This window comes from Maniola hyperantus, chromosome 9 (genome assembly GCF_902806685.2).
Source record: "Maniola hyperantus chromosome 9, iAphHyp1.2, whole genome shotgun sequence".
In the NCBI taxonomy this organism is placed as follows: domain Eukaryota; kingdom Metazoa; phylum Arthropoda; class Insecta; order Lepidoptera; family Nymphalidae; genus Maniola; species Maniola hyperantus.
The window spans coordinates 6,576,149-6,603,510 of NC_048544.1; the positions used below are offsets into that span (position 1 = coordinate 6,576,149).

The window sequence follows — 27,362 nt, forward strand, 5'->3', positions numbered from 1 at the left end:
CCTAATATTATATAATCAATGCGAAGATAATTTCACCGCATGAAATGGTACAAAAGTAGCAATAATGCCCATCTCTCTTTTGAACAGATCATTTCGTTTTAATCCTTATCGAAAGACGATAGGTAATGCAATCAAAATCCGTTTAGAGGAGAGGAAAACGGTTGATAAAATTTAATTAAAGTCGTGGGCTATCTGGGTAAGTTATTACGTAAAGTAGAATGCTTTAACTGTCCTTTAAAAACAATGCTATATTTTCAGCAATCCGAAATTCAAGATAAAGAAATTGGATCAGCGCAATTTGAGACGGATTGTCCTACTGGAGATGTTTTGATTTTAATTCGATTTCATCTAAATTGATTCTAACTTCCGTTTTCCCTGTAATGGAATGGAACGGCTATTTTTAAGGTTAAATATTCTACATCTTGGAGGTCCCCTACGTGATCTAGTTAGAAATGAGGTTTTGTAAAGTGGTGATAATAAAAAGAATACCCGGCTGAGTTTGTTGTGGGTTCTTCTCAGACCTGGGCGCGTTTGCACCCCTGTAGCTTTAGTTTTGAGCTTACCTTAGCTTTATTACCACTAATTATCATCTTACAAATGCAACAACCGACCATCAAAAAGTATAATTTATTACCTACTAGATGATGCCCGCGACTTCGTCCGCGTGGATTTAGGTTCTTAAAAATCCCGTGGGAACTCTTTGATTTTTTGGGATAAAAATTAGCCTATGTCCTTCCCCGGGATGCAAGCTATCGCTGTACCAAATTTCGTCAAAATCGGTTGAACGGATGGGCCGTGAAAGGCTAGCAGACAGACAGACAGACACACTTTCGCATTTATAATATTAGTATGGATTTTGAATAAAACATTTGACTTTGACTGAGGAGAACCATGAGTAACATAGCTCAACGGGTTGCGAAGCTGAAGTGGCAATGGGCAGGGCACATTGTTTGAAAAACTGATAGACATTGATCCCATTGGTCCCAAAGGTCCCAAACTGCTAGGCTGTCGAACTCGCACCGGAAAGCGCAGCATTGAAAGACCCCCACTAGACGGACAGACAACATCGAACGAGTCACAGGGAATCGCTGGATTCAGGCGGTGCAAGACTGTGGCATGAGGAAGTCCCTACAAGAAACATATGTCCATCTGTGGACTATCGATTGACAATGATGATAATGACGATGATGATGACTGCTGCATAGATTTCGGTAAGGGGTAGTAGCTTAGCATGACTTATCTCTTTCAACGTTCAGCGCTCCTTAACACAGACTAGTCATCGTTCTTTAAACAATCTAGGAACTGATGTTAAAATTACTATCTCATCAGCAGCCAAACTTTATTGACTGAACTAACTAAAATGGAGTGCCTTATAAATTAGAATGCGACACTAACTGCCGATCCTTGTGAGTTGAACAGCTTTACCGCGATGCAAGTTTAAATAGTACGTGTGAGTACATACAGTCAGGACAAGCTACTCAGTCTATTACTAATATCATAAAAAGGTATTTGTTGATTTGTACTCGTATGTATGGGATAATCTAAGAAATTAAAGATCCAATTCTGAATTTTTTTTTACTGATACATAGCCACATTATCTCAGGGTACTATAAGCTGTAAATTGTATGCAATGGCAAAAGTACGGAATTCACTTGTGAAAATTACATTTGTTACTAAAATTCAAAATACTGATAAAAGAAACCGATATTACGTAAGCCCCAATTGCCTTCTCGACCTGTTGCGTACTATAGCTCCGATTGCAATTGGCAATCGTGGAGGGAACGCCTCGCACACCCGCACAGCCCCCGCGCTAACCCGGTGCGGCCGACCGCGGGCGACGTGTGGGTATGCGGGGCGGGGTATTAAATTAAAATATCATCATCATCATCATCATCAACCCATCGCCGGCTCACTAGTGAGCACGGGTCTTCTTCCAGAACATTATGGAGAACTCTCAGGCATGCAACTTTCCTCACGATATTTCCTTCACCGTTAAACCTAGGCACGCACCTTTAGTGCGTGCCCGGAATCCAACGGTAAAATATGATATAATAGCTTTCCATACTAACATAGTAAACTGTCGTTTCTATTTTTAGGGTACCGTACCTTAAAAGGAAAAACGGAACCCTTACAGGATCACTTTGTTGTCTGTCTGTCTGTCTGTCAAGAAACCTACAGGGTACTTCCCGTTGACCTAGAATCATGAAATTTGGCAGGTAGGTAGATCTTATAGCTGACATTTGGGGAAAAATCTGAAAACCGTGAATTTAGGGTTAGATCACACAAAAAAATTAAATTGTGGTCATGAACTAATAATTAGTGTTTTCAACTTTTGAAGTGAGTGACTATATCAAGTGGGGCATCATATGAAAGGTCGTCACCTGTTCATTCTAAAACAGATTTTTATTTATTTTTATGCATCATAGTTTTTAAATTATCGTGCAAAATGTCGAAAAAATACGACTGTAGTACGGAACCGTCATTGCGCGAGCCTGACTCGCACTTGGCCGGTTTTTAAGCTTAAACATAGTATTCGTGAGTATATATAATATAATATATACATATTACAAAATCTTATACATTTTGGGCAGTGTGTATCGCTGCTATAGTTCGGTCATTTACGATAGTATTTCAAGCGGCAATAGACGGAGGTAGCTCTAAGTTCCAAACTGCACCTAAACTGTCTTTATCAGGATTAAAAGCACCGCTGAGAAAGATGCTCGCTTTGTGTGGCTGTTTAAATTATTACAAAATAAAAGTAAAAATATTTTTTATTCAATTAAACTTTTAAAAGTATTTTTGAATCGTCAACAGCATCTACCACTGGTTCAGAATGGCTTTCCTACCGTGAAGAACCAGCAAGAAACTCTGCGGTTGCTCTTTTCAAAGATTTGATATACAATATTATGCCATGTATAAGAAAACTATTTCCACTCTGCGCGTTGCTGGAACGAGCTGCAGGTCAAATCCACGCTCTTTTATCACTTAGGTAATCTTAAATTGTATAATAATATGCTTTTTTCAGGAGCATATCTACTTTTAATAGATTTTTAAACTTGTGTAAAATTGTCCAGAATAGGCATGACTGAAGAACTATAATAATATCTGTTTGTTTTGTGTAATTTATGAAAATCCCTGAAAACTTATTATCTGCATTGAGAATAAAAATTGCTATTTTCGCACATAGAACATGTCCATATTTCTCGACGCCCACAAATACTGGACGCAACATGATACGTCACAACCATTTGACACTTCATAAGAAACGACACTAATGAACACACAAAGAAAATGGAACTATATTTGTATTCTAACTCGGTTTAAATTCAATTGAGGGCAGAACATACATACTAATTGATAAAACGATTTAAATTGAGCCGAAGAAGGTCAAAACTGGATAGGAGTTATAGGAACGAGTATGAATAAAAGATAAGTGCAGTCGGCATTCGTACTGCACAAGGGGTGGTAACAGCCCTGTGAATTTCACATTTACAGAGAGCTTTCAGTATCTGTTAAAGCTTAGACTCGGGTGGACGTGTCGCGTTCACCAAATGATAATTCCTGAAGTTGCTTTGGTATAACTCAGTGTATTGGAATCTCAAGAGACTACAAAGCCTGGTAAGTGGAAAATTATTAATCAATAGAGTTCGCGCGATATTTTTTAATTGAAATTAACACATTTTTAACTTGACCCTTATTACGTGCGCCTTTAGGTCGTTGTTCTGATGAATTTTAGCTTTAATTGCGGTTTTATTCACTTTTATGTCTCGTTTTAAACGCTTTGACGAGCTTGCGGTAGGGGATTGACCGCTGAATAATATTAATTTAACTAGAATTTAAATGTGGAATTGTAAATTCTACGATTTTCCCAGATATTTCTTAATTTAGCGTGTACCTAAGTCTGAGTTTTTGTCTGTTAGATAAGTTTTATGGATTTCATTTAAATTTATCTTTATTAGCGAAAATTGGTAATAACATAAAACACCTGTATAATACTATAGATTGCGGTTAAAAGAGGAAAGATTTATTTTTTGTTTGTAATCGATAAACACTAAAACTACTGAACTGGTGCGGGCGAGCGTGGGTGAAGTGCGGGTGTGCGGGGCGTTCCCCCACCTCCTATACCAATTGCCATTTCAATCTGTCGCAGACCATAGCTTCTTTATAGTTATTTTCACCTTTCCGAGCACAGCACAACATAAAGACATACTTAAGCAAAAAGTTTTGCACTTAAGTATAAACCGTATATCAGCTTCCAAAGCAAGATACTCGAACTTTCTCCTTAAGTGTAAAGGAGCTGTATTAAATAACACAAAGTACAAAAGAGAATGGCTCTACTTATACATCACAAAAGCCCGTTATAATGTATAGAGAGCCACTTGAGCTTCTGAGGAAACTCAGATAACTGGGTGGTCATACAAATTTCAGGTGGGATAAAAGCCGAATAACAATGTTTCTGAGTCGCTCAAGCTCATTGAGTTAGTCCTCTGGCTAATTGAGATAGCTTGCGTCCGCATAATCAAGAATAGAGAGATGAAGTGTGCTGAATACAATTTCCGTGATAATTACTACTTATCCATATTACCAAAAGTGTTTGTTGGTTTATTGGTTTGTCCTTCAATCACGTCACAACGGAGCAATCGATCGACGTGATTTTTTGCATGGGTATAAAATCCTAAGTAAATTAGGTGATATTATACCACAGAACCACGGAACTATTAGGTAGAAGGTGGTTGGTTTTCTCCCTATACCAAACTACTACTAAAAACTGCCATACCGCTTCTAGGTTAGCCCGCTTCCATCTTAGACTGTATCATCACTTGACACCACCAGGTGAGATGGCAGTCAATTTTTTTAATGATTTGGGGTTAGACCATTGGGTCTAGAAACTTGAGTTTCTGTATGTAGGCAGGTTTTCCCTTTAATGTATGCTACCACAAAAGATTTTTAGAAATTCCACCCGAACAAGACCGAGGCGAGTCAGATAGTTTGGTTACACAATTCTGTATTATTTCAAAATTCACGTCGGGAAATGTCCTGGTTTATGAACTCAGATTGCAGCTTTTCTTTGTTTTACGAGTAAAGTTACACAGTTATACTGCAGTCCAAAGGGATAGGGTATTAAAAAAGTTTTAAAATTCGCCCGGATGTTTAAAATGGCGTAGCCTTGTTTGCAGACCCGTTACCACTTTGAATATTTTTCGGACAGAAAAAGCTTAACTTTTACTGTATTTCTATGTATGTAGAACATTGTTTTAAAATGTTGAATCAGAAACTCTGTTACTAAGTCAATATTTTATTTGCATGCCTTGCATATTTTTACTACCTTTTGCCAGCAAATTACACTGCGAAGATAAATTTTTCTTATAAATTCCTGAAGCCTTTGTTTTTCGGGGTAAAAATGTGGTTTAGATAACTTGCATAGGGGCAAACCTGGCAAAATAGGTTTTGGCATTATGTGACTAGCCCGGACAACCACACAGACTGACAGAAAAAAAAACAAAAACGCATATATCCAGTTTTTTATGTTTCCTCATCTGTCTGATTTTCCGCCTGGGCTAAGGTCGGGAACGGCTGCACAGATTTCCGTAATCGTGGTTTTAGGTTTTTAAAAATCCTGTGGGAATTCTTGGATTTTCCGGGATAAAAAGTAGCCTATGTCACTCTCCAGGTCTTAAACTATACCCATGCAAAAAATTACGTCGAGCCATTGCTCCTTTGCGACGTGATTGAAGGACAAACCAATAAACCAAGAAACCAACCAAAACACACTTTCGCATTTATAATATGGGTAGTGATTTGGATTGATTCTCGCAAACCAAGCAAATCAAGACAGGAATATACCATTCCTGTCTTGATTTGCTTTGTTTCACAAAGAGAAACTAGAAGTTAGTGTAAAGAGGTGTCACTTAGTAGAGGCTAGAGGCGTTGCCGTGCCACAAAACGGCCTCAATCTAGTGTCAGTCAGTTAAAAGGGTCATTCAATAAGCAGGAATGTGCGTGCTTCTATTATATCTGTCAATAACTGTATATAACGCAACTCTTAGGGTGAGATCTATAGAGCGCACTCTGACTTAGCTTAGACTTAAGACAGAGTTAAAACGAGACAGGGCCATAGGTATCTCTCACATAAATCTGTCTCGTTTTAACTCAATCTTAAGTCTGAGCAAAGACAAAGTGCGCTCTATGGACATGAGTGGTCTCAGTGGAGCCGAGTTTTTTTATCTTTAATCTTTAATCTTATCATAGCGTCATGATGACCATTGATCATATGATGACCAATTCCAACCTATATCTACCAAAATCTTTGACATAGGTTGAAATTGGTACAATGAAAACAAAACACGACGGAGACTTAAAGATTGTGCGTCGCACCGCACGGAATCACCTCTATGGGAAAATTAATAAAGTTTAGTTTTGGTTGTCATCAAAAATGACACTGCGTTTTCTCACTCTTTTAGAGGGAGGGTTTCACAGGCTGATCGCATCCTCTCGCATCTACACAAGTCTAGTGAAAAAGCAGCCTAAAACATCGCTAAGCCGACTATACTAGACATAATATCATAGATTTTGATGTCTATCCACCTAGTGTAGGGCCTAAGCTGCACTTTCCGATGCGAGGTCGCCACTCCAGCACCTTACGACCCCAACGTCCATCGGTTTTTCGAACTATGTGCCCTGCCCATGCATTGCCTCTTCTGCTTCGCAACCCGTTGAGTTACGTCGGTTACTGTGGTTTTCCTACGAATATCCTCATTTCTTTAATATTATAGATAGGTACAAAGATTATTTTCCAGTTAAGCGGTAATTGGCCGAAACAATAAGATAATGATGCAATAGGATGTGTTGAATTACGTATTCTTACAATTGTCACTTTTAACCTAAACGAAACGTGCACTGAATGTCTCTGGAACAGCAATGCTTTAACTTTAAACGAACAGCGCCGTTTTCAACGCTGACATAGCGATGAAGTAAGACATTGGAATGCTATAATTAGACCTGTGTTTATATATTGTATCAGCACTTTAAGTTTCAAGACAAACTCAACGGCAACAATGCCGTTTTACGGTTTCGTACCCGAAGAGTGCCAACGCAAACGGGACCCTATTACTAAACCTCCGCTGTCCATCCATCTGTCTATCAGTGGACTGCATGATGTATCTCATGAACCGTATAGGTAGAGAATTGAAATTTTCAGTGTGTATTTCTTTTGCCGCTATAACCACAAATAATAAAAAATTCAAGATGGCCGCCATGCAAATTTTAAAAAAAGTAGCAAATGCACAGCGTTATATCGATGGTACGGAATTCTTCAGACGAGTTCAATTCACACTTAGCCGGTTGTTTTCTGGGAACACATAATGCGGCACTTTTTGTAATGCAGCGAAACTAAGTAAAATATAAAGTCATTCACACTACGAAATGCGCGTACTAACTACAAACCGCGCTGGTGCAGTATTGCACCGTCACTGATGGCTGACATCTGCACTATAAGTAGGTATATGTTTCTATATTACAAATCTTTGAAAGCGGTGATGCCTAGTGGTTAAGACGTCGGCCTCCTATTGGGGAGCTTCGGACCCGTACAATTACATGCATCTCTAAGTTTTTTGATTATAAGCATTTTAAGCAATTCCTTTAACGATGAAGGAAAATATCGAGTGAAAAATTGCATACCTACCTGAGAGTTCTCCATAATGTGAAATCTGGTGTGTGAAATCTCTCAAACTGGACTTGGCCAGCATTGTAGGTTCTGTTACGGTTTAAGCCCTTTTCATTCTGAGAGAAAACTCGTGATAGTGCGCCGGCGATGGGTGATGTTGATGTTGATGATAGTAATCATGATTACAAATCGTGCACGCGTACGCGCGTTGTGTGTGCTGCGTCTTGCTGTGCGATAACTAGTTGCGCGTCGCAGCCGTCGCGTTTTCTGTAGGTTTCTTCAATTAAAAGTAGGTTATTTTATAACGCTAGTTAGAGAAATAATACAGAAGAAAATTAATCCTGTTTATGAATTATTTTTAACTACCAAATTTAAATTCTATACGCGTAGTCAAAAGAAAGGAATACCTGATATAATTTAACTCCGAAAACTCAATTTAACTTCTCCTATTTCACTTAAGAGGAACATTTTCTCAACTTTCCCTGGCCTACCTTAAGAAACTCAATACTTTGTCGTAAACAACATAATTTAATTAAAAAATAAGAGGTTTCCCTTTTTTAAATCAGCGTACTTGTACTTAATCCTTACCTGAAATACCTACAATGAATGAGCGGAAGCCAGTTCGTTCTATGATATAATTTTATTTGGGTCTTTGGAAAAAACTTTTTTCGATCCTTCAATAAAGTGCGCTAGTGTCAGATCGAACTTACGGCTTTAGGTTTGGCCATTCTCGCCTCAAAAATCACCTTCAGTTTCGGGCAAAATAGATCGATAGTTATAAATAAAGTAATAAAGTAATAGTTCTGGCGCAAAGGTATCAAACCCTGAAACTGAACGAACTGTTACAAATGTGCAAGAGCGCAATGGAAGAGGCGACGTGCGAGAAGCGGAGATTACACTGCGTTGCTCCGGCTATCCACCATCGGCAGTAGTGAAACAAAAGTTTTCATTCGCCATCTCGACCTGTCGCATAGTATACATAATATAAGTATGGAAATAAAAAAATACATGTGAATTTATTAAAATGAAATGAAAATATACTTTTGATGTACAATACATAAATAGGTAACAATTTTATAATTAAACAGGTAAAAACTGTACAATAAGGCGACCTTATCACTAAGAAACAATCTCTTCCAAGCAACCTAAGAAAGAAAAATAATGACTGAAACATTGTATGGTAACCATAATATAATAATTTACTGAATTTTAATAATGTTAATCTTATTTCATTAAGATATAGTTATATATAGTAACAATTACTTAAATATGATTTAGGAAAATAGTTGAATGCAAAAAGTAGGTATATCGTAAGAACCAGATTATAAATTCAGTTTCCTAAACCAGATTTGTTAAAATTCATGCAGGTACGTGGGAATTGGGACGTGCATTTTCGGACTTGTATCTTGTATTCGAGATTGCTACACGCCGTAGCAATGTCTCGTAGCAACTCAATTAACGTCGTAGTGATAATCGTAGCACCCTCTACAGATTCCTGATTTTTTTAGATTTTCATACACAAAAGAGCAAAGAAGTATCTACTTGGTTCTACTTGGGTTTCTCTCTCTCCAATCGTTCCATTATTGCAGGTACATCTGTCGTATGTCTGTTTGTTTGTTATACCTTTTCACAGCCCTTTTCATTGAACCAATTTTGTGTTAATTTTGCACAGCGGTAGCTTGTATCGTGGAGACAGACATGAGATAATTTTTATCCCGGAAAATCAAGGATTTTTAAGAAAACAAAATATTTCCCTACATTTAGAAAAAAAAAATAGATAAGGAAAGGTTTGCGTAAGAATTTGGGAGCTAATCATCATCATCATCATAACCGATAGGTGTCCATTGCTGAATTTAGGTCTCTTGTAGGGACTTCCACACGCCACGGTCTTGCGCCGCCTGAATCCAGCGGCTCCCTGCGACCCATCTGATGTCGTCCATCCACCTAGTGGGGGGTCTTCCAACGCCGCATCTTCCGGTGCGAGGTCACCATTCCAGCACCTTGGGACCCCAACGTCTATCGGTTTCCCGAACTATGTGCCCTGCCCATTTCCACTTCAGCTTCGCAACCCATGTTTTTATTCCAAGAAAACCTTACTATTATGAGATTAATAAAACAAGTCAACCATATGACTATGAATATTGTGAAGCACAAACGAAATAATTAAAAACAAACATTTTTATTTTTTAACAAAATTATTGTACTCGTAAGTGGGTATTAATCTTCATGAAATATTAATACAAATCCTCGGGACTCCTCAAAGCGAGACCTCTATTTAATTATTGTTAATGTAAACTACGGTGAGAGCGTTTCAATTACAATAATTTAGAGACAGCTGGACGCTGAGAACTTTCAGAAATACGGTGAATTAAAATATCTGTACCTAGTTTAATTATGAGACGAAGAGATCCGACAAACTCACAGATTCATTTAGCAAGTCAAGACTAGCGCAAACTTCAGACGGATTTTCCAGCGAAATACGTGTTTCGATTTATTCCTTTAGACCGGACTCACAATTGAAATCCGTATGCAAAATATGCAGACCGCATTCAGACTTCTGATATCATGTATTGTAGTGATTTTTTTTACTTCACTCTTTATTTATTTAACAATTAAATACAAAAAAAAAACTATATATAGCATACAGAAAAAAACTTATCACAAAAAAATTTATATTTACAAAAAATTTACGCCGTCCAAATGGTCATTTATGGGCATTGTGCCCAAAACACTGGCGCTATTACCTCGCTGAACGGCAAGGCTCCACCGTTGAGCGAAATAAGTATCAGCTCTTGGGTCACCAGACGCGTGGTTCAGCTTTTGGGACACGACGTTTATAAAAGCTTTCGTGTCCGATGACCATGGGCCCAGAGTCTCAAACGCAAGCGCCGCGAATACATAGTCCTTACTAATGACTTAGTATTTACGGCGCTTAAGTTCTTGAGCAGACTCGGCTGCTGCAGCCGCTTTTTCCCGCTTTTTCCCGGTGCCGCATCCCACACCAGCGCACGCCCCATCGACCATGGTGTGATTGTAGTGATCCCAGACTTCGATTTGAAAGTTGTTGCCAATAAATACCTATTATAGCATCCAGCTTCCTCCTCCACTGCTGTTCCAAAGATTTACAAAGATGGACTTATGCTGATGGTCTTTCGTGTGTTGTTGTGATAATTATAAAACAGGCTTACTTGAAAAAGTATGAAAAATATCGACTTGAAAATTTTATAATTTTTATCAAAGTGTAAAATTCAAAGTCGCATATATTTTGTCGCAAAATTTAAGACACGTTTTTATTTTAAGAACTGTAATTTTGGTAAAATTTCAGATATTGGTATTAAATCTACTTATTAACATCAATCAATGTATATAGAAAACTATACGCAAAAGTTATTACGCGAGAACTAATTTCCTGGCGAACCACAAGTTCAACTCGTGTTTGCAAGGAAGGAATATACACAATACAATTTAATAAGAGAGTCATTATATAAGAAAATGAGATTTTAATCCCTAGACTTCTCGAGGCTCGGAGTATAAGTTCTTTATTCTTAAAACTCAATTCAACTTACGGAATCTGTTTGTCTGATCAAGTTGGAGCGGGTGTACAATTGAATCTTTTATACTCTTTAATTTGTTTATGTAAAAATTGTTTCGCTGGCTCACGTTTTTACTTTGTTATGGAAGAAATTATGATTTCACACTGTTTAAGCAAAGAGTCTTAAATCTGTTTAGCATTAGTTTAGAGTACGAAATTATAATGCTGAATAGTTGTTGATGTTTGCTTGTTGGTTGACTTCAAGAGCACTATTTGAATTTTGGTAATCAGTTTGTGCCTATGTCAATGATGCAAATGCCGTTTGTGTAGCGTGATTAGTGAAAATTGCTCTTGACGGACAGAGGGGACTCTACGAAGACGCTGGTGTCCGCACTCCGAATGCAATCTAGTCAATTTTTTACACTTAGCATTTAATTCAAATAAAATTCATATGAAACTTTATCATCTTTAATAATTTGAATGAATTTTCACATGAATTTTCCGAAACGGTGGAATTACCAGCAACATAAATGAAACCGTAGCAACAAACATGGATTGGCGATAACTGTGTAGTAGGACGTCACACAAAACGCGCACGTACGCATCTGCAATTTGAGCTACGGCCTAGCTACGGCAGTGCTACGCGCGCTTCAAAGTGTGAACCCTTTCTTAAAGTTTCTTGCACTTATTAGGTACAACTAGAAGCCATATTGAACATTTTAGGGTTCCGTACCTCAAAAGTAAAAAAGAAACCCTTATAGGATCACTTTGTTGTCTGTCTGTCTCTCAAGAAACCAATAGAGTACTTTCCGTTGACCTACAATTATGCAATTTGGCACGTAGGTAGGTCTTATAGCATATACGTAAAGGAATAATCCAGAAACAGTCATTATTTTTAATAATTAATTGGCCAATAAGCAGAATGTCTTCTTGAAAAGTTTTCTAAGTTGGCCCAACCTTTGAACCAACCATTCCAAAATTGGTAAATGTATTTGTAAATGTGTCTGAATCTGCGATAGAACTACAAACAGGCATAAAGCCGTCTCAAAGGAAAACGGTCATTGCTTTCAGCTATACTTGGAAGTTGTACGTTTTACACTAGCATAAATAAAGTTTATGCATTTATCGCCTTTACACTTTCATAAATAAAAATCATTTTTGCATGTATATTGACACAACAAACATTATTATTGTACTAACAGCAGTAGGTACATCATAACGTTTTATTTCCAAACTAGAATTGTCTTTAATACTGTACAGTGAAAGACTAAAATCGTTTGCTTTATCTTATCGAATGAACATAGCGTTTCTGTTCAGATGCCAGTGAATTTTAATCTTTATTTTTATATGGATAAAAGCTATGGAGGTGAACAGGTTTTTCACCCCATTCTCTCGACCTCTTTCCGGTGTCATGACCCGTTTTCCTCGGCACAAACTAAATTCATACACATAATAAATGTTAGGTGTTAAGAGTTTTTCTCAATGAGCTCTTAGGCCCAATTTACACGTCCATTAGCTACCGAGTTGAGTTAAGTTGCCGATACTTAGCAGGAAAAGTAAGCCTTTTTCTCAACGTATTTTCTTCTATTTTTTTATTTTTTTTTATTTTTATTAATAAGGTTCGCTAGCAATTTTTGCAAAAATGATCTTAAATTACATAAAGTTAAATTACATGACGTTGTATGTAAAATCATTTAAAAGCAAACACAACATGCACATTCACACAATTTACATGGAACAATTATTAATTAAGTAAATAAATAAAATGATACAAAAAGTAACTAAAAACTTTCCGAAATAGTGAAAACACAAAAAAAATTATTCATGGTGCAATGGTAGGTAATTAAATAAATCTAAAACTATAGTAAAGTTAACCTAGGAGTAAGAATAGTTAAAAAAAATATGTTTAAAAAAGTGATATTTCTGCGATTAATTAGTAGGTACACAGAGAACGTTTCTTAACACAATTAGTTTGATTGTTTGATTCTGGGTTGAGCAGTGATTGAATCACTATTTTATGTCTGGTCTCATGATTTCGATCAAAAAAATACAATTACAGAAAAGTATCTACACCTTTCAATCAGTATTTGCTCCTGCAGTGAAATTTCGTACATTCGTAGCTCCCATCAATAGCTTCGATCCGTAACTCTCATCCATAGCACGCATCCCTCCACACAAAAACATAGCTTCGTTGGACCCGTTTCCACCAATTCTAAGCCAGTTAAGCTATGTGGACCAATGAAAACGATTGATGGATATCACTATCACACACATCCATGGCAACGTACCATAGCACATTTCTGGTGGAAACGCGGCCTAACGGCTGAATAATTTGATGGCATTATCAAATTATAGCATTAGCATAATAGTTCTCAGCGGTAGGTACATCAATCCGAATTTTGTTCAGACTAGTAAAACCTTTAGAGATTCGATGTTAAATAAAAAAACTACACTAGGATAAACGAGCGGGAAATATGAGCAATGAATAGGCTACTTGACTCATATCTAATTTCGTCCAATAAATGATTATTTATTATAGTATTTTGCTTAAGACAACGAAATATATCAATAACAATTATTAAAAACTCAGGATGGATATATAAATCCAATTTAAAAAAATACAGTTTTTATTTTTATTTGAAACTCAGAAAACGCTGTCAGCCATGATGTCACGTCATTAAATATGTAAACAAACAAATGTCATCCCTATTGACTAAATCTAATAGGACAAATATTAACCATTTAAGACCTACTTAAAAAAAGTGTTCACTAGCCTATTTCAAAATGGCAGCTTGCAATCCGCCCATTGTCTAACCGCTTGAGACTCGCACACATTTACACGTACCTTTGTGTATAACGCAGTGTGGGGCGTAGCGTTAACATATTCATATTTTTATATCAATGCAGTACTTTTTAAAAATCTTTTGACTACCTAGTTTGATTTGTTCGAATGGTTTTATCAGCGTCACGTAAGGACCTATTTACTATATGCCACGGTCTTGCACCGCTTGAATCCAGCCAGTTCCTTGCAACTCGTTTGACGTGGTCTGGTCATCTAGTGGGAAGTCTGCCAACGCTTCGCTTTCTGGTGCGAGGTAGCGATTACAGCGCCTTGAGACCTCAATGTCTGTTGTCATTCCGTCGAAATTGATAACAGATTTTTCGGCAACTTTCAATTGACTGATTGAGTTTAATTTTTGCAGGCATTTTTGCAGTGGTTTGGATGACTATAAATGGTTAATTATTATAGCGCACTGAGTACCTCTGATAATAGAGGTTGGAGGTAGACATGTGAACTTTCTGATGGTTTACAGTCGAATTTGAACTTATTTGCTTTGTTATAATGAGCATTTTTCAAAAAATACAGTGACAATTGAGTGTGATGATGGAGATGGAAAGTAAGTTTGGACATACAAACCACTAAAAACTTGAGATGTTTCATGTAGGTTGTCTCTATAACGTAGACTTCCACTAAGACAAGATTTTCAGAAATACCACCCGAGTAAAGCTAGTACATCTAAGTTTACAAAAGGAATGGTGACTGACTGACTGATCTATCAACGCACAACTCAAACTACTGGACGGATTGGGCTGTTTGGCATGCGGATAGCTATTATGACGTAAACATCTGTTAAGAAAGGATTTTTGAAAATTAAACTCTTAATATATTAAAATAGGGGTTTGATATGGTTGACGCGGACGAAGTCGTGGGTATAAACTAATTATACATTATACTTAATTAACAATGGATTTGAAACCCATTACATTAACCGACCTCTCGAAAGTTTAAAGTGAAAAGGGTCTGAATCTCGCAACCGGATGTCATGAATCATGAAAAATGCAAATTGCCCTGCCGACCGTACAAGGTAAGTCACCCCATGAATGCATGAACCATGCCAGACTCGTTAATGGCGATACGGCACCGACACGATTCATGCTGACTGAATATACTTTTTGCCTCTACATAAAATAAATGTACTCGTCTCTTGTGAATACCACACGCTATAATACGAGTATGTATATTATCTACACAATACTATAACGTGCAACTATTCCTGTATGTATAATGTATTTATGTAATTGTTTCCTCGGAAACGACTCTCACGATAATTGGATATGTGTTCAGATAATGTTTTACTTTACAAGTACTTTTCCAATAAACTAACAATTTAAAATGTAACACTTATGTGGTTTTTCGTTTGTAAACTATAATGTGCGCAATCAGCCTTCAAGTGTAAATTATTATTACAATATAATAAATAAGTATTTTTCATATGTACTGTTTGTTACTCAAATGTTATTGATAGTAAAAAATTTACAAAATCAAATCCAATGGAATTTTATGAGTTCCCGCTGAAGATCTCGAAATACGCCGAATGAATCTCGGTAATATCCAGATTCCACATACTGTGTATAGGTCTCAGATTTACTTACGTAAGTACTTTTCCCGAAAGGCCAAGAGCAGCAAAAGACCTTATATAAGAATGCTCTACCTAAAATAGTAGGTATAATTACGGACCTCAGTTTTTCAAGGAGCGAGAACATAATGTTACCTACCTATTGATTGGCTGACATGATCAAAGTACAGCTCAAACCGCTAGATCCCAGTGACACGTTATTTTGCCGACAGCAGCAAATAACTAAAGTAGCACTAACTAAAATGAAATAACTAAAGTACCCTTCATTATAGACAATAATAATTGTGACTAATTTTGCTGTACACACACTCTAAACTCTATGCTTTACTCATCTACGGGGCATTATAAAAGGAATCCATACTTAATATTATAAATGCGAAAGTGTATCTGTCTGTCTGTCTGTCTGCTAGCCTTTCACGGCCCATCCGTTCAACCGATTTTCACAAAATTTGGTACAAATATAGCTTGCATCCCGGGGAAGGACATAGGACATTTTATCCCGGAAAATCAAAGAGTTCCCACGGGATTTTTAAGAACCTAAATCCACGCGGACGAAGTCGTGGGCATCATGTAGTCTAGTACTTAATAAAACATTTGGGGCCGATTCTCTTGTACGCAATCTCTAAACTAAACTAAATTAACAGGTCTAAATCTAGTGCTATCCTTTTCCGCAAGCAACATTATGAAAGGGATAGCAATAGATTTAGACGTGTCATTTTAGTTTAGTTTAGAGATTGTGTACAACGGAATTAGCCACAATGAGGCAACTTTAATTTAGTTTAGAGATCTAAAAACTGAAATAGCCTCACTGTCTTTTTGAAATACAATCTAATTAAATCCACACGGACATGGGCATTAATTATGGAAGTAAGTTTATCTATAGTCCATATAAAATTTAGTGTACCTAGATAGATTTTAATAGCGTCTAGACGTCTTTAAGACGCTTTCAGCTTTTTTTCAAATTCAAATTGGCCATTCAGGTCCTGTAAGACTGTCGTATATCGTAAAAGTTTTCTGGCTATGTGCCAAGGTTCCCTATCGCAGATTCGCTAATAGATAATCGCAGTGCATTCAACTCGAAGTGTTCGTGCTGTCCAATCTAGCGTCTGTGGTGAATTCGTTTACCTTCCTTGTTGAACGAAGACTCAATAGAGTCTAAATATTAAATTATAATACAAGCTGATGCCCGCGACTTCCTCCGCATAGATATCTTACTAATATTATTAAAATGTGAAACTTTGGATGTTTGTTTTGTTACCTACTACTTCAGGTCACAATGGCAAACTGATTTGGTTGGGTTATGAATATAGCTAATAGCTATACACCTTGAGTTAACACAGGATTTCTAAAGTCCTATCATATTCATCATCATCATCATCAACCGATAGACGTCCACTGCTGGACATATGTCTCTTGTAGGGATTGCTTCACGCCACGGCCTTGCGCCGCCTGGATCCAGTGGCTCCCTGTGACTCCTCCGATGTCTTCCGTCCACCTAGTGGGGGGGTCTTCCAACGCTGCGCCTTCCGGTACGTCGGTGTTGCCATTCCAGCAACCTGAGACCCTAACGTCTATCGGTTTTTCGAACTAAAGTCCCATCCGTGTAACCAAATTTGGCACAGTAATAGCTTGCTTCCCGGAAGCAGACCTAGGACCTCTCGGGATTTCGGTTCACTACCCAAATCGTTGAGCTACTAAGGATTCTATGTATTTCAAAGCCTCCCTGTTTTATCGTAAGACAAATCTAAAAGTAATATCTCTATTATTTCAGATAGTCGGCTAAGTTATTAAGCTGTCGGAAAAAAGGTTCAGTAAGTACCGTTACACAACTTTTAGGCCTTCTACACACTACACGCATCAATACTGTCTGAGCCTTTATGATATTGGGGGGCATTTTTGAAGGTTTAAAATTGGAGAAAAAGGGCACTCGACCGAAAAATTATTCAGTACTGAAAATGTGTGAAGTCAGAAGCATCAGGCGCGCCACAAAAATGCCTGAGCAGAGGTCATATCAGTGCTGACCTCTACATGTAATACGTTATGTTAACGTCAACAGATCACTGCTGGACATAGGTATCTTGTAGCAACTTCCACTCGGCGCAGTCTAATAGTAATGCTGGCTGCCTATATCCAGTGGCTCCTTGCGACTCGCTTTGTATCGTATATCAAGTATCCACCTAGTCCTAGTGGGAATCAGCCGACACTGCTTGCCACCTTTCCTCCACTTGATCTGGGTATGTTATACAATAACCACCCGTGTTAAGTCGTGTTAAGTCAGTTAGTGATACTTACACCGAGTAGGATACTTACATATAACTACTATATATTATAGTCACTATTTCTTTCTTTCCTGATATACTTCCTTATTATTCACCTTTTCCTTTTAATTTAGAATAGAAATTTTGAATACCGTGTACAAGAGTCCTTAAAGCTTTTATAATGTTCTTCTTATCTCCCCCACAAAGTCCACGCAACAAAGGCGCTGAAATACCTGAGATATTAATTTTTAAAGTATTATTTATGTTAAAGAGTATTATGAGGGGAACCTTTTACACAGAATTAAAGTTTCATGAAAATTTTCCCCGTATTTTATAAAAGTATTTTATTCTACGAAAAGACTTCTTCTTTGACCTTTGGTATTAGAACAAAAACCGGCCAAGTGCGAGTCAGGCTCGTGCAACGAGGGTTCCGTACTACAGTCGTATTTTTTCGACAGTTTGCACGATTATTCAAAAACTATGATGCATAAAAATAAATAAAAATCTGTTTTAGAATGCACATGTGAAGCCCTTTCATATGATACCCCACTTGATATAGTTAACTTACTTCAAAAACTGAAAATACTAATTATTAGTTCACGCCCACTATTTAATTTTTTTTTGCGTGATGTAACCACAAATTCACGGTTTTCAGATTTTTCCCCTAATGTCGTCTATAAGACCTGCCAAATTTCATGATTCTAGGTCAACGGGAAGTACCCTGTAGGTGTCTTGACAGACCGACAGACAGACAACAAAGTGATCCTATAAGGGTTCCGTTTTTCCTTTTGAGGTACGGAACCCTAAAAATGACCCAAAAATCTTTATAGGCATTAATTTTGTTCAGAGTTTGTTTAGTGCTGACACTGACCTTTACTAATACAAGTAGGTACGCTGAACCTGCGATTGCCGATCTATTTTTGAATCAATTAAATTTTGGTGCCAACAGCAGCAATGAGCGTCATATTGTGAGGGTACTCAAAACTAAATACATAATTTAGTGATGATACATTTGTCAACACGAAAACTATTTTACTCAAAATATCTATTTTAACTTCCGGTACGCTTGGTGAGGCGCTTCGAATCGGCACAAAAACAACTGTGATTTTGTATGATACACCTCTTCCAGCGTACTTGTACAGGTATTTATGTCCATTTCAGTGAGTACTGATATTATTGCTTACATGCTGAAACGTCATTTTTAAACATGTTACCATCATGTTACGTAATACGTAATCATTGTCATCAACGATTTTTATTGAATTTTACAGTGATAAAATTTCGGGATGGAAGTGGAATTGGAAAAACAGAAATTCAACGTGGAATAAAATCGTGGGCAGCGGCTAGTACGTAAATTAGAGATTGCATGCCTTCCTACTCCTAGTTCGTAGATTCTGCATTCAGTGCAAAGCTGTGTATAAACCGCTTTTATCTGACGTTAACGAACGTAACGAAGATAGGCAGCTTAACATGCCCTTCTGAGCTATAAAGGGCGTGCAATTCATATTAATACATGTGACGTAGCGGCGTAGCCACCCCTTTTATACGTAGTATACCTACTGTATCTATAGTACTTAATAGGTTTATTATACTTACTGAGATTGTTATATTTAATGGAACCATGATAATAAAAGCTTTACGTGATAATAATGGCCACAAACTATAGTTACCTAATACTATTATTACTCGTATTTCCTAATATTATAAATATCTCATTTTACGACTGAAGTTTATCAATGAAATAAACATTTTTTTTAACGATAGCGATTTTATTCAATTTCTCAATGATGGGTGGAGTCTTCCAATCCGCACTTAGCCAGCGTATTATATTTGGAGAAGAGACTTGTGCTCAGTATTGTACCAGCGATGAAAAATGGGAAATGATGATGATAATAAATGAGTTAAATCGATTTTGAAGCGTGCAAATTGTAGTAGTAAAAGCTGAAGATATTGTGCGAAACTGACAACATTTTACTTAACTATATTAATAACGCTATACTTAGCACAAAATACCTATTTACTTCTGGCTTACTTTATTTTACACAAGCAAGGCCTTGGTTTAACTAACTATCGGCCTCATAAGAAAACTCAGAGACATTCAGCGGGCGATGGAGAGAGTTATGCTTGCAGTCTGTCTACGTGTACAAATCATAAATAAGGAACCAGAGTAACTTGCTCAACGGGTTGCAAAGCTAAACTGGCAATGGACAGGGCAAATAGTTCGAAAAACCGATAGACGTTGAGGTCCCAAGGTGCTGGACCTCGCACTGAAAGGCGCAATGTTGGAAGACCCTCGCTAGGTGGACAGACGACATCAAGCAAGTCGCAGGGAGCCACTGGATTCAGGTCAAGCGTAAAACCGTAGCGTGTGGAAATCCCAACAAGAAAACTATGTCCAACAGTGAACGTCTCTCTCTTGATCATGACGATAATGATAAAGGCCTTCATACCTAGTAAGGATAGCTAGTATTGCAATAACATGGTAAACACACCAACACACTTTAATAAAGTAGATACTTAAAATCACAGCGTGATATACATACGTAAGTGCTGTCAGCGAAACTATGATAAATACATCTCGTAAAGAGAAAATTATCTACGTTGGAAATGCACTCACAAGATGGCGGGTAAATTTATGCTTTGTGCATACTTTATAAGTGCTATTACGATATTATGGTCGTCAGGATACTTTAAGCTTTATTTTAAACCATCGTCATACCGTATTTTAAACTAGCAGATGCACTAAATTTTGTAAGAGAAAAATGTGCGCTTTACAATATAACGAACGAATCTCTATGACTTAAAATTCTTTGAGGCTGCATGTTTTATCAGAAGCGCGTTGACTATATAGATTTTTATTCAACTTAACAGGGTTAGTAAAAACCCTATGACCAAGCGAAGCGAAGCGTTACCACTTTTGTCCCATCTTTGGTATTTGAGAATTAGTTTGTATACTTAAAAAAATGTGTGGTATAAGCAGACTCAAAGCTCAAAGTCGCGGACGTTAATACTTGCCTATGGCGATAGTACTAATGCAATTAAAAATTAATTTAATAAATGACCATTATATCATATCCCATATCAAATAACCATATTTACATTCATCGAAATACCGAAATGGTATTAGCAATCACTCGCGTAGGTACGAAAGCAAACACAAAACGCAAATAGAGGGTAGGTAAATTAAAATATGACGTAATCCATTATTGGCCCCCCGATGGACGTGGTAATCAGCGAACGGCCTAATTAAATAGCTTTGCTGGCTTTGTTTGTACTTCTGCGTTGTATTTTTTTACGGGCGCCATAAAAAATAGCATGGACTCGAGCTTTGTATGATTGTCAGTGATGTAACAAAAATGTAGATTACCTTGAATTATTTTAGATTTATGAACGAATTCAAAACAGGAGGATGTCCTCAACAAATTGACAACCTCCTCCTTTTAAGGGTTCCGTACGATGAGTATATAAGATTGTTAATGTACCTACTTAATATTATATTGAGAGACTTATACTTTTTTACAACTTTAAAATAACTTTATTGTTAATAGATTTACAGAGAGTAAGAATACAGGATACACTTAAAAAACAAAGGGCGACCTTATCACTAAAGTGATCTCTTCCAGGCAACCCATACTTAAGAACTTATAGAACTGTAAGACGGGGAGTCGCAATGTAGCTATAAATATAATATATATATAAATATATATAGGTATATATAAACACATACACTCTAATAGGTACATACTATAAAATATAATATAATATATACAATATACATGGATATAAATACTATATAAATCAATATAGTATAATTAAATAAATAATACATACTACATAGCTAACTGTACATAATATAGTTATGGCAGAAAATCTACAGTGACAGATAGTGTTTCTTGACACGGTTTTTAAAAATTGCCAGCGATTTGGAGCGTCTTATTTCGACCGGAAGTGCATTCCACAGCGAAGCTGCTTTTACAGTAAATGATTCCGCGTAGCCATGCGTATTATGTTTGGTCGTTATAAGCTTGAAATCGTAACAGGAACGCAGGCCGCGATCACGTTCGAAGGAGCTAAAAAATTAGACTTATACTTTTTTACAACTTTAAGTCTACTACTTTAACGTACGTTACTATTTTAAGTCCTTGGTGTTCTTATAAGTTTTCGTAATCTATTAACTTTCCACACAAGTTCCAATCGCAATTGTCTGGTTTTTGAATAATTCGTTTTGCATCCAAATGCATGTTTTTTTGTGACACAGGTGATGATAGGTTTCACCCAATCGGTAGGATGAGATACTTTCCTTATAACACCCATATCTTCCATACGCTTTAGTTCCACTTTTAACTTATCACGAACACCGATAGGTATTTTTCTGACAGGACAGACCGACGGTTGTACTCCTGAATCAATAATAATCTTGTACTCGCCCGGTAACTTACCTAATCCTTTAAACAAATCCGCATATTGATCTATATTTATAGAGAATACACGTTTAACAATACCTAACTCCTCACAAGCATATTTGCCTAACACGCTCTCACAGTCATATTTACAAATGCAAAAATTAAGGTTATATAGACTATTTTTATATATCCAAGTAATGTAACACGAACCCAGTATAGGTATTTTAGAACCACAAAAAGATTGAGCCCTAACGTTATTTTGATGTAAGGATGATAAATGAAAACCTAATTGTTTATATTTTTGCAAAGATATAACGTTAAGGTCCGATCCAGTATCGAGTTTAAATTTTTCCCTTTGAACACTATTAAGTAATTGTAAAGTTTCATACCATCTGTTGCTGTCCTTAAAAGTTAAATCACCTTCGACTGTCGAGATTACATAGCATTCTTCATCCGTATCACTGTTGTGTGTGTTGTGTATTTGATACACATTTTTTCGTGAATTTACACAAACTTTTTGAAAGTGCCCGATAGATCGACAAAGGAAACACAAAGCCCCGCGCGCCGGGCAATAATAACCACCATCGCACTGAAATCCGCCACATTTGTTACAAGACCGCGACGCCGCGTCCGTCGAGGATCCCCGAGGCGGGGCGCGAGCCACAGCGCCCCGAGCGCCGCCGCCGCCGCGCGCCCAGCCGCGCCCGCGCCGAGTTCGCGGCGCCCAGCCGCGCCGGCTCGACCGCTTGTGCGCGCGCCTCGTATCATGTCCACTGACGTCGATGATGACGCACACGGCTCATCAGTCTTCGTCTTGGTGCCTTCGATGTTCTGTTTCTCTTCAATCGACATCTCATTAGCCCGGCATATCTTAAGGGCACCTTGCAGAGTTAACTCTTCTGATCTCAGTAACCTATCTCGTACTTTGCTATCCAATACGCCGCAAACTATTCGATCCCGAATAAGACCTTCCTCTAAGTGCTCGAATTCGCAATGTTGTGATAAAATTTTCAAGGCCGTTACGTAATCGTCAATCGATTCGCCAGATTCTTGATTTCGGGTAAAAAACTTGAAACGAACCATAGTTGTGTTTTGTTTTGTGCCAAAGTGTTCATTGAATTTTTTTACTAATATATCAATGTTTTCACGAGTTTCATCTTTTGTGTATTTGAACGTCGTATAAATATCATAACCTTCAGGTCCAATTAAGTTGACTAGTAGGCTGGCCTGAACATCCGTAGATTCCTTGTGGACGCCGGCTGCTTTTAAAAATACATAAAACTGCTGGCGCCATTTTCGCCATGCAGTTGCACGGCACGCCGGCCCACCTTCCAGGCATAATTCCGCTGGCGGCCTCGCGTGTTCCATCTTTATTCTTTACTTATCACTGCACACTGCATCCAAAATTTATTTTTACGAACATTACACAACTATACACGCGTAATTATTCTTTAATTACGTTCACCGCTGTCACCATGTTGTGAATCAAACGAGCACTTGATGGGAACTGACACTTTATTATAAATAGTTTTGTAGCATACCCACATAGTTAACATAATATTACAACACATACCACACCGCATCGAAACTCAGATGTGAATCAAAACTTGAAACAGTTGGTAAATAGCCAAAACGTGACTTGAGACATTTAAGAAAATGTATAGATTCCCAAAAAAGTGCCAGAGACTGAACGCGTAACCTTACAGGGCCCACACTGGCCTGCCGCAGACTTTCAAGCAAGAGCATTCTAAGAATTAGGTACTCGCTGTTTTTGTCTCTATGGTTCACAAAACACTCTTAACTTTCGTGTTTTTCAAAGTCTGCTGCTTTGTTCTGATCGTGATTGTCGGTCATAATTTTTAATGAGACATAAAATATGTTTCAAGACAAATTTTCAAACAAGTTTGTTCATAACCCGCAATAAAATTAACGAACGAACGTAAAATTACACAACAATAAAGTTCAAAATTAAAACCCGACTACGATCCTCTTAATAAACGCTGAAATATAGTAGAATTGTATTTTTGTCGCACAATATTGTACTACATTTCTATTTATAAACTCAAAATTATCTCTTCTTTCATTTGACATCCCACTCGATAGCAATAATTAGCAAAAAAAAATTTGGAGACCCCCCACTTTTCCGTCAAATCAATTTTGTTCGTATAAAATGTATCCTATCACCTATGTCACTCGGACTATAACAACGAATCAATCGACACCACATTCATCAAAACCGGTCCAGTAGTTTAGCCGCTACAGTGGAACACAGATACATACAAACCTACATACATACATACATACATAGACTGCCAAAATCATAACCCTTCCTTTTAGCTTTGCCATAGTTGGGTAAAAAAACGTACAGGCAAAAGTAAAAGGATATTCAGATCCCTTTTCAAGCGATAAATAAATGAAATCAACTTAATAACATCATCTATTTTGAATCCTGTGATAATAAGAAATCAAAGCGTTCCCTTGGACTAAGAGCCCGCGCGTGCCCGACCTTCCTTTGTTTATAAAAGCTGAAAGTTTCTCTGCATATTGTACCCAAGACAGGGAGGAACGATATAAAGCGATCATGGGGCTTTGAGAGATATACCTAGTTGAATAAAGATGAGAAAATATGTGAAATATAAGTGTAAAATTTTTTACGTCAAAGTATAAAGTCTTTTAAAATTTTCGTAGGAATAGAATTCAGATACTTTTTGCCGTTGCAACCCTCTGCCAGACGCTCTTAAAGTTTAAAAGTTTAAAGGTGTCTGGCAGGGGGTTGCCACGTTACGAAGTGTCTGGCATTGCATGACGTGATATCTAATATGTACAAAACAAAATATAAGAAAATAAGACTTTATACTTTGACATAAGATTTTTTACACCTTCATTACCTTTTTTTATTCAGATACAAGTAAGCCCTTGACTGCAATCTCACATGGTGTTAAGTGATGATGCAGTCTAAGATGGAAGCGGGCCAACCTGTAAGGGGTATAGCAGTTTTCATTAAACCTGTTATCTCCCAAAGCCACCACATTCCAAACTTGATAATCATTGATCGTTTCTCCCTGTGTTGGGGACAAAACGCAGAGAAACTTTCAGCTTTTATAAAATAACGAAGGTCTGGCACGTGCTGGCTCTCTCTCTATTAGTGAATTTACGAGACGCGAGGATCTAAGCAATTTTCCTTTTGCTTTTGAATGCTGCCAGACGTCGCTGCCAGATGCTTCGCTATTTACTTCTGACGCCGTCCTTTATTGTAAAGTGATTTTCCTTTTCTGATGCAGTATAACGACTATTAAGGCTTGCTTCTACCAAACTAGTAAATCTGGTTTAGTCAATGATATCCCCCATCACTGCCCATAAAATGATGAATTTCGTAGGCATCAGCTAGTTTATTATATACCTTTGTAAAAAAGTAGAAATGTTACATACGTATCTAAAGAAACTCTTGATGAAACGGCGAAGAAAAAAAATAAAACCCTAAGTATAATTTTGTAAAAGTTTACTTTATATTATTGCAAATAAAACATCTGACTGACACTAGAAGTCAACGATCGTTGCGTAAATAGGCCAATCGGAGTCAATGTCACGTCGTAGTCGGGGCATTGACCCGAGTTTTGCAGGTTTGTGGGTTTGAAAAATACTAAATCACTAAAATTACAAAATGAGGCAAATGGTTATTGGTATTGGATTGTGTTTAGGTAGTTTAACAATAACGCTAAGGTTTTGCTAGCGTTCTGGTTACACCCTGTATTACCCAACTAGATCCAATTTTTTCTTACGTTTTTCATGATTAGGTGCGTACACGTCACGATATTGGGAGATTTCTATATACTCGTATCCTAATTACACTGCTCCGTTTTGACATAGATTGATGTTAATGTAAGCCTTCGAAAGACACTTGAGATTAATGAATAAGTGTATTGAAATCCTTTCAGCGGTTTAAGAGATTAACGCCAGGAGCAGTTTACTGTAACATGTATATATAGGACCCGTACGTTATACTATTATGAGAATAGTGTGACCTAGATGCGACATAGCACATCAGTCAACTAGCTGCTCGCGACATCGTTCGCGGAGCTTTCATATTAATTCACAATTCCGTGCCCGAAGGGTGTCAACGGGACTATTATTAAACCTCAACTGTCCGTCCGTCTGACCATCCGTCTGTCTGTTAGCGGACTGTATCTCGTGCACCGTTATAGGTAAAAAGTTAAAATTTTCACAGAGTGTGCCGCTATAACAACAAATACTTAATAGAAAAATTAAAATAAGACGGATAGACAGCGGAGGCTTAGTAATAGAGTCCCGTTGGCAGCCTTCGGGAACGGAACCCTAAAAAGGTTAGTATAAGGCGTAAAATTTAATTCCTCGCGCATTTTAACTTAATGTGTCAAACATGTCAAAAGTGCGATTTTAGCACGATTTTAGTCCTTATTTTAAAGGTGAACAGCGGCTCGATTGTAGCATAATAACAGTTACAATGTCACGATCGCAATCCACTCTGATTGGTAGACGCTCGCTCGCTATTGGTTACAATGCATTGTTGCAACAAGAATACCATAAATTCAGCCAATCACAGCGATTGCGATTGTAATAATGATTGACTCAGGTTTTTTAGAATCGACCTACCGTACTTTTGACATGACAGTGGACCCACAGAATTAAAATGTCGCGTGAGGAGAAATTTTGTACGGACTATACTTACAAATTAGTTATTGCAGCAATTACATTTTATTTAAACTTGGCATGAAAATACGTCATAACTCAGTGTGCGGCACATGGTGTCCTGCAATCGATAATAGCCGCTGGTTATACGTAAAAGCAACAATAAAAAAGGTAGCTAAAGGCATGGATCGAAGTGACAAGCTTCAACTGTGGTATAACCCTCTACCTGCCTGTGACAATATTTAAAGTCGTATTGTACTCATTGCAGAGGGTCGTGACCCTTTTTCATTAGTGGCATCATAGACTTCTCTTGGGATTATAAGGTGCGGTGAGTTTCCAGACTTCTGCATACAACTCGGTTAAGAGGAAGAGATTGCGACTCTTAGGACCTACAGCTGTTATTATCAGAGTTTAGTGATAGTC

General features: G+C 37.4%; 2 protein-coding genes across 4 annotated transcripts in view; one reads left to right on the forward strand and one right to left on the reverse strand.

Annotated features, from left to right (window-relative positions):
• The first annotated feature begins 3,407 nt into the window (after positions 1–3,407).
• LOC117984979 (uncharacterized protein CG3556) overlaps positions 3,408–27,362 on the forward strand; it is a 61,595-nt gene continuing 37,640 nt past the window's right edge. The window contains exons 1-2 of one of the 3 annotated variants that reach the window (XM_034971656.2): positions 3,408–3,618; positions 17,385–17,424. The gene's annotated coding sequence lies outside the window, so the exon portion shown is untranslated. Of the gene's footprint in view, positions 3,619–17,384; positions 17,425–19,195; positions 19,218–27,362 lie in introns of those variants that run through there. The other 2 variants (XM_034971657.2, XM_069500668.1) reach the window with 2 other exon arrangements.
• LOC138402761 (uncharacterized) lies at positions 22,150–23,823 on the reverse strand. The gene has a single exon (XM_069500676.1). It carries the CDS (start codon positions 23,640–23,642, stop codon positions 22,779–22,781), a length of 864 nt encoding a protein of 287 aa, XP_069356777.1. The 5' UTR covers positions 23,643–23,823; the 3' UTR covers positions 22,150–22,778.